Source organism: Onychomys torridus, chromosome 2, assembly GCF_903995425.1.
Source record: "Onychomys torridus chromosome 2, mOncTor1.1, whole genome shotgun sequence".
Classification (NCBI taxonomy): Eukaryota; Metazoa; Chordata; class Mammalia; order Rodentia; family Cricetidae; genus Onychomys; species Onychomys torridus.
The window spans coordinates 26,210,680-26,225,647 of record NC_050444.1 but is presented as its reverse complement, the minus strand read 5'-3'; the positions used below and the strand labels follow the sequence as shown (position 1 = coordinate 26,225,647).

The following is a 14,968-nucleotide window of genomic DNA, read 5'->3' as shown; positions in this document are numbered from 1 at the left end:
AAGCTTACATTTTTGTGTCCATGAAGAAAAAGATGCTAGATTACTTGAGGCTCTTTTGAAACAAGCTATGCAGCTAAGCACATTGGCCCTAATCCCTGAGGATACATTCAGGAGCAACCCATCCAGATTTACTCTTAGCTTGTCCCTTTCTTTTCTTCAGGAGACTCATCATTGATTTCAACAGAATCTATAAAGACATTAAATCCCCATACCTCGATGTGTATGTGCCTTATATATGTCAGCATATCTATAATAATATGGTGATAATATATGTGTATATATACTATCTGTATTTTGTGTTTATGATTGAGGCTGTTTGATCACTTCATTCTTTCTTAAATATTAAGAGTTGTAATTTTCACAAAAATCTAAAGTCAGAGACCAGGTCTGATATAGAGTTAGTGGGTTAAAGGTCGTCTATTTTGAGTGTCCAGAAACCCCATTTCACAGCATTTGTTGCCAAGTGTCATTTTCTAGGCTTCCTTCCCATGTTACTCCCTCATGGGAGGATCACTGATTAATTTCTCTAATGGGAAAAATGTTTCCTACATATCATGCCATTTTTGAACAGCAATATCATTCCCAATAATGTGTAAGGAAAATTAAAGGGGGACTCAGAAAATATGTTTTGAACTCAAGAAATCAGAATTCCATTGTTTACAACAGTTTGGACACTAACGCTGTGCATCACAGTCACTCAAGTTGTGGGGTCTTGTTTGCTGAAATGAGGGAAATGTTTTCCCATAGAGGGTGAGCAACTTACAGCCTTGGATGAACAGTAACAACTTGCTCACTCTGCATGTGGTACACAGAATTCCTACGGTCACCAATGTGCAACTCTTCTAGCACAAACGCTTAAAGAAGGGTAATTTCTTTAACTAAAAGTGACCACAGGTTAGAACTAAAGCCGGCCTGAAGAAGAACCAGCACAAGACAAGTGATGTGGAGCCCCTGACTTGGTTCTCTGACTAAAAAGTAGCCACAGTGAGAAAATGATGTATTTCTGCCTTGAATCCTCACTCTGCCACATAACACGACATTCAGTACAACTAATAAGTACGGGAAGGATGCAATGTGGGAGACAGTTCCAGAGGGACCGAGCCTGGGAAAGGCGACAGCTTTGCTTGTTTCTTTCTGATTTTATTTGACTGCAGAAGGCAATACCTGCCCACTGTGCCTCAATTACAGCTGCCAATTTCATCCAGGAACTATCTTATTGCCTTTAATTATGAGTCCTTCACAATTTAAAATGCTATTATAACTTAGATATGGATATTACAAGTACAAAATGTTTCAAAAAGTCAATAGCTAAAAGCAGTCCAAACCCTGGTGTTTCTAAGTCAGTACATAGGAACTAGCATACTGAACGGTACCTAGCCGATACATTAAAATGTCAGTCATGCCGAAATTTCTGATAATCTTCTTATCTACAAACAAGAGAACAGTATTGACAGATCACCAACAGGTCCCACTTTGTAACTGAGGGAAAGGTTAAGCCTTTGAAAATTTAGGGGATCCTGTCCTACTGAAGATTCTCTGTATTTTGGGATCTGACCTTCTGAAGGTCACAGAGAGAGATGGGGTTCAATGCAGAAGCTCCCTGAAAGAGAACATCACTGGTTAATGGCCACTGTCTTGCTGCCAACATTGTTTGGTGACCATTCACACAGCAGCATGTGGGCAGTGTTGACAGAACCTCTGCTATCGGAAAGGCACATTCTATACGTGTTTCACATGCCCAACTTTCCCTTTAAATCACTCACTAAATCTATGACATTCCATATCATTCCAAACCAACCCCATGAAGAAAAGCATTTCCTGAAGTCACGCGTTTGTCTACTGTGACATTGAGACAGAAAAAATTTTGCTAAATTACATTTTCCAACATAATTTTTTTTCTAAGATGGGTTAAAAATCATGGCTTCAGTTTTAAGTAAAAGTCACTTCATGCTACAAAAAAAACCAAACAAACAAAAAACTATATTTTTCTTTCCAAGTTATTGCAAAACTTTTGTGTAAAAGGAGATGTTAAAAACAGACAGAGAGCCAAGTGAACCACAGAAACACACATGTGGTAGTGAGGGTGACACCTTGTCATTCTGTAGATCATAAAAGATTTTCATTTACACTCCTTTTCCTCCTGGTTCACCTGGGAAGCACTAGGTTGAAGCTTTGATTTAGGAAGCGTATAGAACAGGCTCTTTCTAGTGGCTTCTACAGCTTCCATGTGGAAAAGAGCATTTCCCAAAGCAACTGCTCCCAAGCTGAAGGCCAGCTACAAGCCCTCTCCCCTGTAGGGAAGCCCTATCCCCCACAGCACTTACCCACTTCTTTCATGTAATCATCGAAGTTTTCACTGGAGACGAGTTTCCAGGTTCCCACAAAGGCATCACACATTTTGTGAACTTTCTGAGATTTCTCTTCCAGGTGAGAAAGAGGCTGCAGGATGGGGGAAGGTGCTATGATCCTCTTGAGTCCAGATAACTCCCTTTTAAAGATGGCCCAACCACGTGACTGTAGGAGTGACCAATGGGGGTTGACCCCAGATCATTTCCTTCATTACTAGCCCCTGTATTTTTTCCTCTGAGTCATGTTTTTAATAGAAATTTCTCAACTTTGGTTCTCCCTGGCAATGACCACTGGACTTAGAGTACAACTTATTTTTAAACCATGAACAGAGTATTTTAAATGTTCCTGTTTTCACTGTTAAATGCTTGGTGCATTCAACTTCCCCCTATTATTCCATACGTAGTTACCTCATTGTGGAGGAGACAATTACTTTGGGACACACTTTGACCCTGATGTGTTGAGGTTTTATTTTACTAATACTGTGAAAGTATATTTGGTTCTTCTGAATTTGAGGACACAAAGCCTACCTTACAGACTCTCAGTCTTACTGACTCTTTTGTTAAAACAATGCTGTTTCAGGAATTATAACAAAATAAATAATGAAATTTTAAAGTAGCCTAGTTTTTTTTTTCTTTTTGAGACAATGTCTCTCTACACAGCCCTGGTAGTCCTGAACTCACAGAGATCAACCTGCTCCTGCCTCTGGAGTGCTGGGATTAAAGGCCCATCCACCACACCTGGCCAAAGTAGCCTAGATTTGTAATTTCAAATATTTAATATATATTAAAAACTCATTCATATCATTGCTCAGGAACCTAGACCACAGATTTAATTAAATTAAAAATTAAGCCTCATTCTTCCTACTTCCTAAATAACCAATAGTATTAATTTTTACAGACTCCTTAAAAATGGGTCCCCATCTAAAACATGTTCCTCATTCCATTTCTGAAATATATTGTAAGTTTTAAATTTATACGGATCTAAAGAGTGTGGCCTTCTGTGAATGATCAGATGTAATGTGATCACAAGTTACCAACCCTGCTTTTTTCTTTGACGCAGTGGCTGAACTGAGATAACTTTTATAAAGTAGTCCAGTTTTCAGTCTCCCTGCCTCCTAACAGAATGACGGAAGAAGTTCACTTGTACAACAATGCCTTCGAGCATCTGCACATTTCAGGATATTAGAGAAGGATGGTTTGCTACATCTTGCCTCATTGAGAAGTTACCTGCTGAGCATGGGACTGATTCCCAAGTCCATGGCATTATCTCAAAAATATCCAGGGAAAGGGATACTGCAAACATGGGATTTTTCTAGGAAAACTAGCTACTATGAAAGTTTGATAAAGTTAGCATACAGTGCCAATTTTTAATTGCATCTGTAGACAGCACATTCATTCACTGCCAGGCGGTGGTGGCGCACACCTGTAATACCAGCACTTGGGAGGCAGAGGCAGGTGGATCTCTGTGAGTTTGAGGCCAGCCTGGTCTACAGAGCTAGTCCAGGAAAGACTCCAAAGCTACAGAGAAACCCTGTCTCGAAAAACAGAGAGAGAGAGAGAGAGAGAGAGAGAGAGAGAGAGAGAGAGAGAAATAACATTCATCCACTATAGACTATTACATGAACATTTAGGTAGCCATTCACACGGCATCTGTTTCTCACTGAATAACATGTTTTGGATTAAAACTCAAGTTAAATAAGTAATCTTAATACAGGTACAGTTTTGAAAATGTTCTAAGTTGTTTTATTTGGAACTATATGTTGATCCCTAACTTTCTCATGGTTTCAAACGATTATCCCATTGTGTTTACTGCATGTGCATTATAACACTATGGTTTAGACATGTCATCAAGAAAGCCCAGCCAATACATGTGTCTGTAGTCACACAAAGCTTTCTGCTTGTGCCCAATTGGCTAATATGACAGCAAAACGCAACTTTAAATTTTACTTAATTTCCATTATAAGAAAAGCAATTATCCTCAATTTGGTGATTGGAAAAAAATTAAATATGTTAAGAACAACTTGAATATATCAATCCAATTTTTTGAACTGTAAGTTTTGTGAACTTTAAACAATGATTAATATTTCAAAAGAAAATTTTGAGTCTGAATCAAGATGCCTGTTAGTGTGCAATACATACCATGGTTGGAGTTAATATAAAAGGGTATATATAATGACATATATACCCTTATATATATCAGATATATGTATGATATATATTATATATAAAGGGTATATATATATATATATATGTATAATGAAATTTTCTTACATTGATTATATGTTGAAATAAGCATAATGAGGCATGTTAAGTGGCATATATTACTAAAACTAGTCTGGATTTTTACTTTTTTATTGTGACTGCTAGAAAATTGTAGTTACACATGTGCCTCAGTTCTGTTTCTTTTGGGAAGGGCAGTGTAAGAGTAGCACATGACACCACTTCCATCTATTTACTCACGCATGACTCAGGCACGACACTGCCCATTGGGACTTCAACAGTGGGCCTCAGCAGGCATCGCCTCGCCCTCACAGAGCTTTCATTCCCACACTGGGTAAGATGACATGCAAAGGGACAGTTAAGAAAGCCACTGTTGAGAGCAAATGGCACTGATCTAATGACTATTGTGAGGGTTTGACACTAGACGGAGCCATCTAGGAAGGTGGCACAATTGAATTGTCACGGAAGAGGGAAGACAAGCACTGGAAGTTTCGGGGAATGAGGAACTGCAGGCTTACTGGTGCAGCTTCATGTCAAGGTAATTCCACTCAAACACGGCCATGAAGAGGATCTTTAAGTCAGAACAAGTGTGTGGATGTATGTGCCTAGTAAGCAAAGACCGGCTTTGTCCAGATTCATCCACTGTGAGATATAATCAGATATTCAAGAAAATATACCAAGGAACTCTTAAATGACCATATTCCTAAAAGTCCATCATTCTATTGTTTGAAGAAAAAAAAAACTTCAAGGAGAGAGAGAGAGAGAGAGAGAGAGAGAGAGAGAGAGAGAGAGAGAGAATGGAAAACCATTTTGTTGGGCCAGCAGCCCACATTCTTATGTTATCACATTTAGCCCCTGATCATTGACATGGAAATGATATAAATGACATCTTATAGAAAGAACTATATATGTTCCTTTAATTATTTCAAGTAAAGGAGAGTAGTCTACAGAAATGGGTCTTTTTAAACTTAAATAACTCTGAAACGAGATGTAAGGGATTAGTGGAACCTTCAAGAGTCTGGAGGTATTACTTGTAGGAACCGACAGAGTAGCCCAACTCCTACCCAAAGGGATGCTGGTGTCAGAAGCAACTCCATATGTATTCAAACACATGGGTGGTCCTGTGGAAGATTAACATTATTTCTTGCTATACATGTACTAATTTATGTCTCAGGAAAGGGAGCGAACTTTCTAGACAGTAAGATGTTCAGTGTAATGAAGAGGTCCTTGTCTCACACCAGCAGTGTAGATGAAAGTACAAGCGATACAACCCATGCCTAGATCCCTCAGAAATTCCTTCATTTCTGTCCTTAAAGAGTTTCTATTGCTGACGTGACAAGACAGAGCATCCTCTCATCTTGACAAGTTAGTGGACTGTCATCTTAATAAGAGAGTACAAAGTAAGGAGAACCTTGCTTTAAAAGTTCAGTGTTAAAGTGGGCATGGCAGAACACACCTCTAATCCCAGTACTTGGGAAGCTGAAGCTGGGGAGGGTTGTGAGTTTAAGGCCAGCCTGGGCTACAGAGTGAAATTCCATCTGGGAAAAAATAATTAGTATTATACGATTTGAGGTACAATGTTGTCTGAACAATGACTCCTTAAGGATTAATGGTGAGTGTCTAAGATTAATCAAAGTTGTGGTAGTCATCTTTTCTTTTAAACAGGTAGATTTTATACTGCTCACATTTTCAAACACAGTTTCACTGCAAAAAAGTTCATGTTGGCAAAAAATTTTCAAGATACTTTTTTTTTTTTTTGCAAGCTTGATATGTCCAAGGCACCATGCTGTGTGGGAATTAGGAATAAAACATGACTACATGGGTTAGAAAAATAGATCAGCGGTTAAGAGCACTTACTGCTTTCACAGAATACCCTGGTTCGGTTCCCAGGACCCACCTGGTAGTTCACAACTGTCTATAACTTCAGTTCCAAGGGATCCAATGCTCTCTCCTAACCTGCTTGACCTCCAAGGTGTCTGCATGTACATGCTGCACACACATATACTCAGACACACACACACACATAAAATAAAATAGATAAATAAAATTTTATTTTTGGTTGTGAGCCTAGCCTTTAACGGCTGAGCCATCTCTCCAGCCCTAAATAAAATTTTAAATAATTTCTATTTCCAGTAATCCAAGTTCCTATTTAACTCACAGCCAATTGAAAGTGTAAAATCTAAATGTTTTCTTTTAATAGCTACCTTGAGGTGAGCATTTTTAAAGCAAAAGATACCTGATGCTTGTATGTATGTTATGTGTGTTTTGAGGCAAGGAGGCACAAATGTTTCTTTGCATTTTAGAAGCATGAGCACAATAGTCTTGGAAGAGCGGGTGATGAAGGTCATGATGATCTCATGTACAATGCAAGAGTTATAACTGATGAAGGTTGGAGCAATGATAATGAGATAGTGTTAATGCAATGGGAGAAACTGAGAACTGATACAGGAAAAATTCTTCTTTCATCGGGAGCCCAAACCCACAAACAAGGTTGATAGGAGACAGCTTGCATTGGTCATGAGAAGAATTCCCACAGGAACACCTATCATTTACAAATATCAAACACAGGGTTAAATTATACATATCAACTGGGTGGTACACCCTTGTAATCCCAGCAGCTCAGGAGGCTGAGTCATTAGAACCAGCCAAATTCAAGGCCTGCCTGAGCCACAGAGGGAGTTCGAGGGCACCCTAGTTATTTTAACAATGAGCATGTCTCACAACTAAAAATTTAAAAAGAGCCAGGGATGTACACATAGACAAAAAAACAAGAAAGACACAACAGGCTGAATAGTTCCTCAGAGCCACAGGGAAGGGGTCTGCAATGGGAGCAGCCTGGCTTTGCACTGGGGACATGGAGTCTGAGGACACATCCTCAGAATCTCGGGGCTGATGGCAGACCCCCTGGCCAAGGCTGTTTGTCTTGCGCTTCTCTCTGCTATGGGCAGCTTCTGTGGAATGCATCTCTCTGACCTTTGCCTTTGTTTGTTTCTTTTGGAGGAAATGACAATATTATTTCTGACAATTTTTAATTAATGAGGAAACAGACCCCTCTCTGGATAATAAAGAGTAACGGCACAGCCTCAGTGAGAGGAAGGCTTTTCACAGTTTGTACACACCAGCCAAGGTGAGGGGTCATGCCCAGGCTCCCAGTCCATTGAGGCAAAGTTCCTCTGTTAATGCTCCGTTACTGCCTGTGTTTGGGTGCTTGTTAGCAATTTTAAGATGAGCCTTTAATGGAGAAAGTAGGCTCATTCTCTTTTCTTTTTCTTTTGATGGGATTGCTTATCATGGAAACTGTTCTGCATCCCTAGACCAGTGTGTCCTTCCTTACATGGATTGTCACTCCTGAGCAATGACTCTTGGGCCTCAAAATGGAACGAGGGAGTAAGCCATAGGCTCTGCCTCGGGTAAGGGGTTGTGTTTAATGACAGACTGTGAGAGGCTTGGAGGCTCTTGGGTAACTTCTTTTGCCTTCTTGCTCATAAAAGAAACTCTTCACACACAGTTCGGGGTGTGCAAGCAGGACCCCACAGCACTGCAGGGGTGGTGGTGGCAGAGTGCTTCTGAGTATAAACTGTCACCTACTTGGTCTTTGTTTCAAAAAGCAAACCCCATTAGGAACTAACTATAGCAAAGGTGAAAATCTCAGCCAGAAAGTGCAGAGAGGAACTTACCAACAGGCCAGCTGCATCATCAGAAGCAACCAAGAAAATGAGTATCCGTGAGGGCAGTTGCGTGCGCGCGTGCATGTGCACACACACACACACACACACACACACACACACGCACGCACGCACGCACGCATTTCACATTTGTTCTCTTCTTTGTGTTTGTGTCTTAATATCTTTACAAATATCAACTGCTTGCATTTTATATGTTTTTTGTTTGTTTGTTTGTTTGTTTGTTTTTGAGACAGGGTTTCTCTGTGTAACTTTGGCGCCTTTTCTGGAACTCATCCTGTAGCCCAGGCTGGCCTCAAACTCACAGAGATCCGCCTACCTCTGCTTCCCAAGTACTGGGATTAAAGATGTGCGCCACCACCTCCTGGCTGCATTTTATGTGTTTTTAAATTGCACATATATAATGTAATTTACTTTATACAAGTAGAGCTAAATGCAAAGAAGACATTAAATCTCCGCCCAGTAAGTGCCAGTTGTGCCTGGTACTGCTGGTGTTCTGATAACATGAATAAGGCAGGAAGGTAAGGCCCTCAAGGATCACTGTCAGGTTGTAAAGATCCTAAGAACCACGGAATGGGGTTGGGGATTTAGCTCAGTGGTAGAGTGGCCCTGGGTTTGATACTCAGCTAAACAAAAAAAAATAAAACAAACAAACAAACAAAAACAAAAAACAAAAAACACAGAATGCTATGAGAAGACAATTCACCTAGCTTTTTTCAGTGAGTAGCAAGGGGGAGTGACATATAAGAACTGCTTAAGGATGCCTTGAGTAGGATTCTGAGCAACACTCTGTGAAGTGTGGGTGTCTAGAGAAAGCCTAGCAAAACCATGAGGAACAGCTCTGCCGCTAATCTCCAGGTATTCTGAGCCCCTCGGCCTCCTTTAACCTGAGCTTCTGCTTTCAGAAAGCTGGAAACTTAGTAAGCAAAGTGTATTTTAATCACTGACGTTGCAGGGGTGTACTATACCTCAGGCATACAGATCCATGAGGTTTCAGTTCAATTGTTTTGTCTGTTATGATGTGGGTGGGTGCTTCTGACTCCAGCCTGAACCTTTAGAAGGAGGAAACCCAGGGCCTTCCTGCAAATAACAGGCATAGCTCACAGTAGATGAATAAAAAATGATACCTGAGAGAGAGAAAAGGGAGATTTGGGAAGAGAGGGGACAAAAAGAGAGAAAGGCATAAAGGAAGGCAGGGAAGGGGAAGAAAGGCGCTTAGATACCCTGGTGCCCAACGTTGCAGAAAACATGGAAACCACAGAAAGAACGCCACAGAAGGTGATATGTCAGAGTGGGCTCCAGCTGTGACTTGATCTTGCTAAGGAGACGGACCAGGACCGGTTGGTTCATCCTGGAGTGACTGGATTACGAGGCAAGGGAACAGGGAGCTTTCGGGAGGATGCTGGTGTTGTGACATTTCCACCAGTGAACTCTGGTCCAGTGAGAGCATCTGGGAACTTGATTTGCCATCTGGGTGTTCACTTCCCTCTTGACTACAATTCCTCCTCACTGGGTGAAATGTGCATTCCTGCATTTGTCATGTGGTTTGCCAAGATTCCCTGTGGCTCAGTGTGATTTTCCAGCTGCATGATTCTTGCTGGGAATTCTATGCTCTAAAGATATCATCACTTTAGAACTGTCATTGTATTTGAATTTATGTTTAGCGGGTGATAACATGCCTGTGACATTTTTGTTGTTGTCTGTAAATCATGTTACAGGCTAGAGAGATCCTTGAGTCCTGGAGTTAGACATGTTGAAATTCTGTATCCACTGCTCACCAGCTTGCAGCCTGGCTGATTGGTTGGTGAAACACTCCACCTACTCATCTGTAGAGCTGGAGAGCTGCATTTGATGGCTATCATTTAAAACCAGCAACCTGGACTGTCAAGTCCTTCGGCAAGCTGCTAGCTCTACCTCACTTCACATGTGGCCAGCTGCAGGAGTTAGAGTGAGCACATGGACTCAGAAGAAAAATTACACCCTTGGGATGCCTGGGCTGGGAAGAATTGGACATTTTTCCCGACCCAAAATATCCTTGCTCAAAAAAACACTGGTCTCGGAACTTTCAGAGGAGTGAATTCTCTGCATTGGTGACTACAGACTGAGAACATGTCCTTCAGATCTTGAGATCCACTTTAAGAAATTAGTGAAATACAGGATGAATTGTCTTGTTATTCATGATTCAGAATAAGAATCCCCCCTCAGGGTTGGTGATGAAATTCAGTGGTAGTCCACTTGCCTAATCATGTTCAATCTTTGACATTGTAATAAGGAACAAACTATGTTTTCCTCAAGAAAAAATACTATGTTAAACATAGCCTCATACTGTGGTGGTAGGAAATATATGTAGACATGTAGATATACTCACACATTGGTAAGGTTATATCAGCTGTCGGAATGGAACCCAGACCCCTGCACAGGCTAGGCAAATACTTTACCACTCAGCTATATCTCCAGGCTCTGAATGGGAATATTTATAATGTTTAAAAAAATAGTGAAGTCCCTGGCTATGACAGCATATATGTAACCCCTTCAAGGTGCCAGTGGCCAGGCCTTGCCTCCAGGCTACTCTATCAGGCTCTAATAGCAGTTTCCAGCACCTTTGAGATGCGGGTGGCAAAGCTCTGCCTACAGAGAAAAAAAAGCCCAAGATCAGGTCATAAAGTCCCACCAATCCCAGGCTACCCCAGAAAGCCTTCCACCCAAGAAACCCTATGTAAAAACTGCCTCCTGTGAAGATCTTCGCTGCTTCTCTTGAGCAGACACAGCCACCCTCTTGTGTCTTTCCCAGTAAATCTCTTGTGTGAGGTTTGTTGTGCGATGTGACTTTGTGGTATTCCTTGGCTCCCAACTGCCAGGATACCTTTCCCCTCAGAGCTGTAACACTTACAATATGCTTGTCTGTAATCCCAGCACTCTGGAGACTAAATTGTGAGTTTGAGGCTACCCTGACCTGACCTTATCTTAATTTATATATTTAAAAAATAGTATATAAAAATTAAAATTATGTAGATATGAAAGAAAAGGTAATTTTTCCATTTTGGGTTGGTATTTTAATAATTCCAAATATACTGTCTCAGTTTTTTCCGATACATGTGCATAATGCACATAAGGAACATTTTGTTGAAGCGTCTTGCTAGTGTGAGAGGCTATGTTCACATTTACTTTTCTCACCTTCGCCTTTACTTAATAATGTGCAATGGTCACCTTACTGTTTGTGAGCTGGTGTCAAGTATCCCATTATGTGCTTATTATAGTCAACACCTTCACTGTTCATTGCAAAAAGAAAAGAAAAAAAATCCTGTAAACATTCTTGGTCATTTATATCTTTGCCTGGTTGTCAAGCAGTTTCTGGATAATAAACACTATAGGTAGATTTGTGATTCCATACATTGAAATGTTCATATTCATTACTGTAGTCATGCTCTGCAAACTCTTCCCAGTAGTGATTGGTGTAACATACTATCCGTGGAACTAACTTCACATGAGGCCTATTTTCAAAGATACTTATGTGAAATAATCATCATGGGCATGAAGTAGGCAGTACATTAAAAAACACAAACTCAACTACTAGACCAAGAGTCAGAAGCTTCAGGAAGCCTGCTTTCTAGAAGTCAATAGTGCAATACCCACTTGATGACAGACTGAGCCAAATCATGGATGTTGGATAGGGTCAGATAATTAAATGAGGAAGTAAGTAGCACTAGGAAAAACACTAGTATTCACGGTGTGCTTAACGTGAGAGAGTGTGATTGGGGACTTTGAAGCAACATCTCTCCAGAAGATAGCGAAGTAGGTTCATATTTAGTCAGAAAGGCAGAGGATGTGGCTTCAACTGTACACATTTACTTGTTTTTCACATTGCAGTTACTACGTGTGGGTCAGAACTACTCTCAAGATATATCATGACTTCTCAAATTATGGATTTTCTTTATGTGACTTCTGGATAGTGAGAATTTGCACCTTTATTTCCCACAGGAGATTACTTTCTTTATTGATGAATATGGCAAACAGGCTTGATATCCTTTCTGAGATAAAATGATTGACGATTCAAATTCTTTTAAAGTATTTATTCTCCTAAACTACAGAATGCTCCATGAACACTGAATATGACGTTGTGTGAAGTGCAAATCTTTAATACATTTCTGTGCTAAATATGCTTTTCAACAGTGTAGATCTTCTTTTAATACCTACAGAATGTCTGAGCACCAAATCTGATTTAGCATTCAGGACACTGGCCTGTGTTTCTCAGCACGATGATTTCCATGCCAAAGGGAGCACACTGGGGTTCACTCACCCATTTCACAACACCCCGTCCCCATGCTGTGCGCACCAAGAAGCCTCCTCCCCCGTGATCAGTGGTGTAAGAAGCAATGAAGTCTACCAGGAAGGATTTGTTTGCCTTTCTAAAGGCATCAGGCATTCTCCAAAGACCAATCCAGAAACATAATTGCTATCGAACATCTTTGTTAATCTCTGTTAAAAACGGTCTGCCTCTCCCAGGTGCTGGGATTAAAAGCATGCTCCACTGTGCCTGGCAGTCCCAGACACTGTAAATGAGAGGCAGTAAATCTCTAATGCTACAAATTGATAACAGAAATTGCCAGGAAGTGTCATCTATGGCAAAAGTTGTCTACCTCTTTATTACCTCTCAGTCAATTAACCATCCATTTCTGATGTGTGTTAAGAACTAGGCATCATTTGCTATGAATTGGTTAGGAATTTCGTTTATCCCCCTTCTTTTTCTGAAAAAAAAAAAATCATTTAATGTTTTTGGTTAAAAAAATTAACAGTTTGCAAACTCATTTGTATATTGAAGCCTGTGTTTTTCAAATACTCATTGGTGTTTAACTATATTTTTGACATTTGTATTGTTTTAAAATATTCTTTAGAATATACTCACATTGGGCTGGAGGTGAGGGACCAGGGCATGCATGGTCTCACTGTGCCGCCCTGGCCTCCCGCCCCGTCCAATGAAAGGAAGAGTGTACTGGCCCGCAGAAAATGTCCTCTGCGCAGTGCCTGCTCCTCCAAGCTATAAGTGTTTTGACAAAATGGTTTTCTTTTCCTCTCTCGGGTGAGTCAAAGGAAGGGATCAGGTCCCTTCATTCCATTACCAGACAAGTCTCTGAGCCCAGGCATTGGCTGTGATGCCCAAGCAGTCCCCATCCAGGCGGCTCCCCGGCCTCTGATTGCTCATTTCCTTAGAGCATTAGAAGTCATGTCCCAGCTCCTGCCCTTCTCCCTACTTGCCTGGCCAAGCTATGCAAATGGCATTCTTGCTTTCTCACAAATCATTCCCAGGGACATTGTCTTCACTCTGTGCTAGATGGCCCTTTTTTCCTGTGTCCTTTGACATACTTCTCAGTTCCTCTTAAGTACAGAACCCTGGACTATTTTAAAACAAGTCAGCAAGACACCCCCTCAGTTACCATCTTCGTGTTTTTTATTCAAGTGTGTGCATTGTCTTTATTTAAAAATATGTTTATCATGGAACAGGGTGTGACATTGGTATTTGATAGCTGCAAAATATACCAGAAACATCAAACTGTAGAGAGCAAACATTTTTTCAAATGTACATTATTTTGACTAGCTGCCTAGAACTATGATTTAAAAATAGAAGTTTAAAATGATTTAGAAGGCATATGAAACTGTATAGATAACACATAAAGTCTATCTTATGTCATTTTTATCCAAAAATGTTATATTCTTTCGTGGACTATAAGCCATGCTGTTTTTAATAAATTTATTAATTCCATTTTTCACTTCATCATATTCCTTCAATTACTGCAATTTTACAATGCATTCAGAAAATAATAGAAAAATCATAGATTATACTGAGCTTATAAATTCAGCATATTCACTCTTTCTGTCTTTCACATGTGTGTATTATTTTAATGTCTTGTGTTTCCTATTGAGGCTTGCAATGGGAAAACTAATTCTCAAAGGGAATAAAATAAATGAAGAGTCACTTCACAACCCTCCCTTCCCCTCTGTCTACAGTTGGAAATAATACCGCCTGGGACTCCCTGAAGAAGACTTTATGAGTGACAATGGTCCAAATAATTTTCTCAAAGCTTCATCATTGTCTAGTACTATTTATTCATTTAGTCAACAAGTATTTAGGAAATGCCTATGCCTTATACAAAGTGCCTCCTATCAGCTGATATCCTCCCACTGCTCACACTGGGCAGCTGTTTTCCTAAGTAATAGAGGTGAGTTAACTCAGTCCATAAAGCAGAGCACCTTGTCACTGACATAGGATAGTTACTGCTGCAACTTTTAACTCTTGATGGTATCAGGGACAATAACAAACTTGCTGCCCCTGCCTTGTGGAGGGTAAATTATTGTGGGAGATTTGTTTGTGTGGTTGCTCCGAGACCACCAAAGCAGTCGGGCGGGCCTTGGTTGGGAGGGCGGGGTCCACATTCAGCGTGCTGGAGTGGACCATAGAGTTTTCTGGCTGACTCAGAGGAGATAGAGGGACACACAAAAGGAATAAGAAGGGGGTCAAAGGAAATGTCAGCCTTTCAAGCAGGGAGGCATGGAGAGTAGAGGTCGCTGATCGTTTTCTCTATCACTCTGTGGATCTATCAGATTTAACCCTAGTATCTGATTCCCGACCTTTTTTTTTTTTAATTAATAAAACAATAAAGAAGCTGCTTTATTAAACTTTTAAATAAATAAAGGTATTATAGAGTAATAGAGAGAGAATAC

At 40.4% G+C, this 14,968-nt stretch overlaps 1 protein-coding gene across 1 annotated transcript in view; it reads right to left on the bottom strand.

Moving 5' to 3' along the window:
* The window catches only part of Fabp4 (fatty acid binding protein 4), a 4,243-nt gene extending 1,746 nt beyond the window's left edge, over positions 1–2,497 (bottom strand). Inside the window, exon 1 of the mRNA XM_036179264.1 lies at positions 2,325–2,497. Coding sequence (XP_036035157.1) covers positions 2,325–2,397 — 73 coding nt within the window. The 5' untranslated portion in view covers positions 2,398–2,497. The remainder of the gene's footprint in view (positions 1–2,324) is intronic.
* Between the last annotated feature and the right edge of the window lie 12,471 nt (positions 2,498–14,968).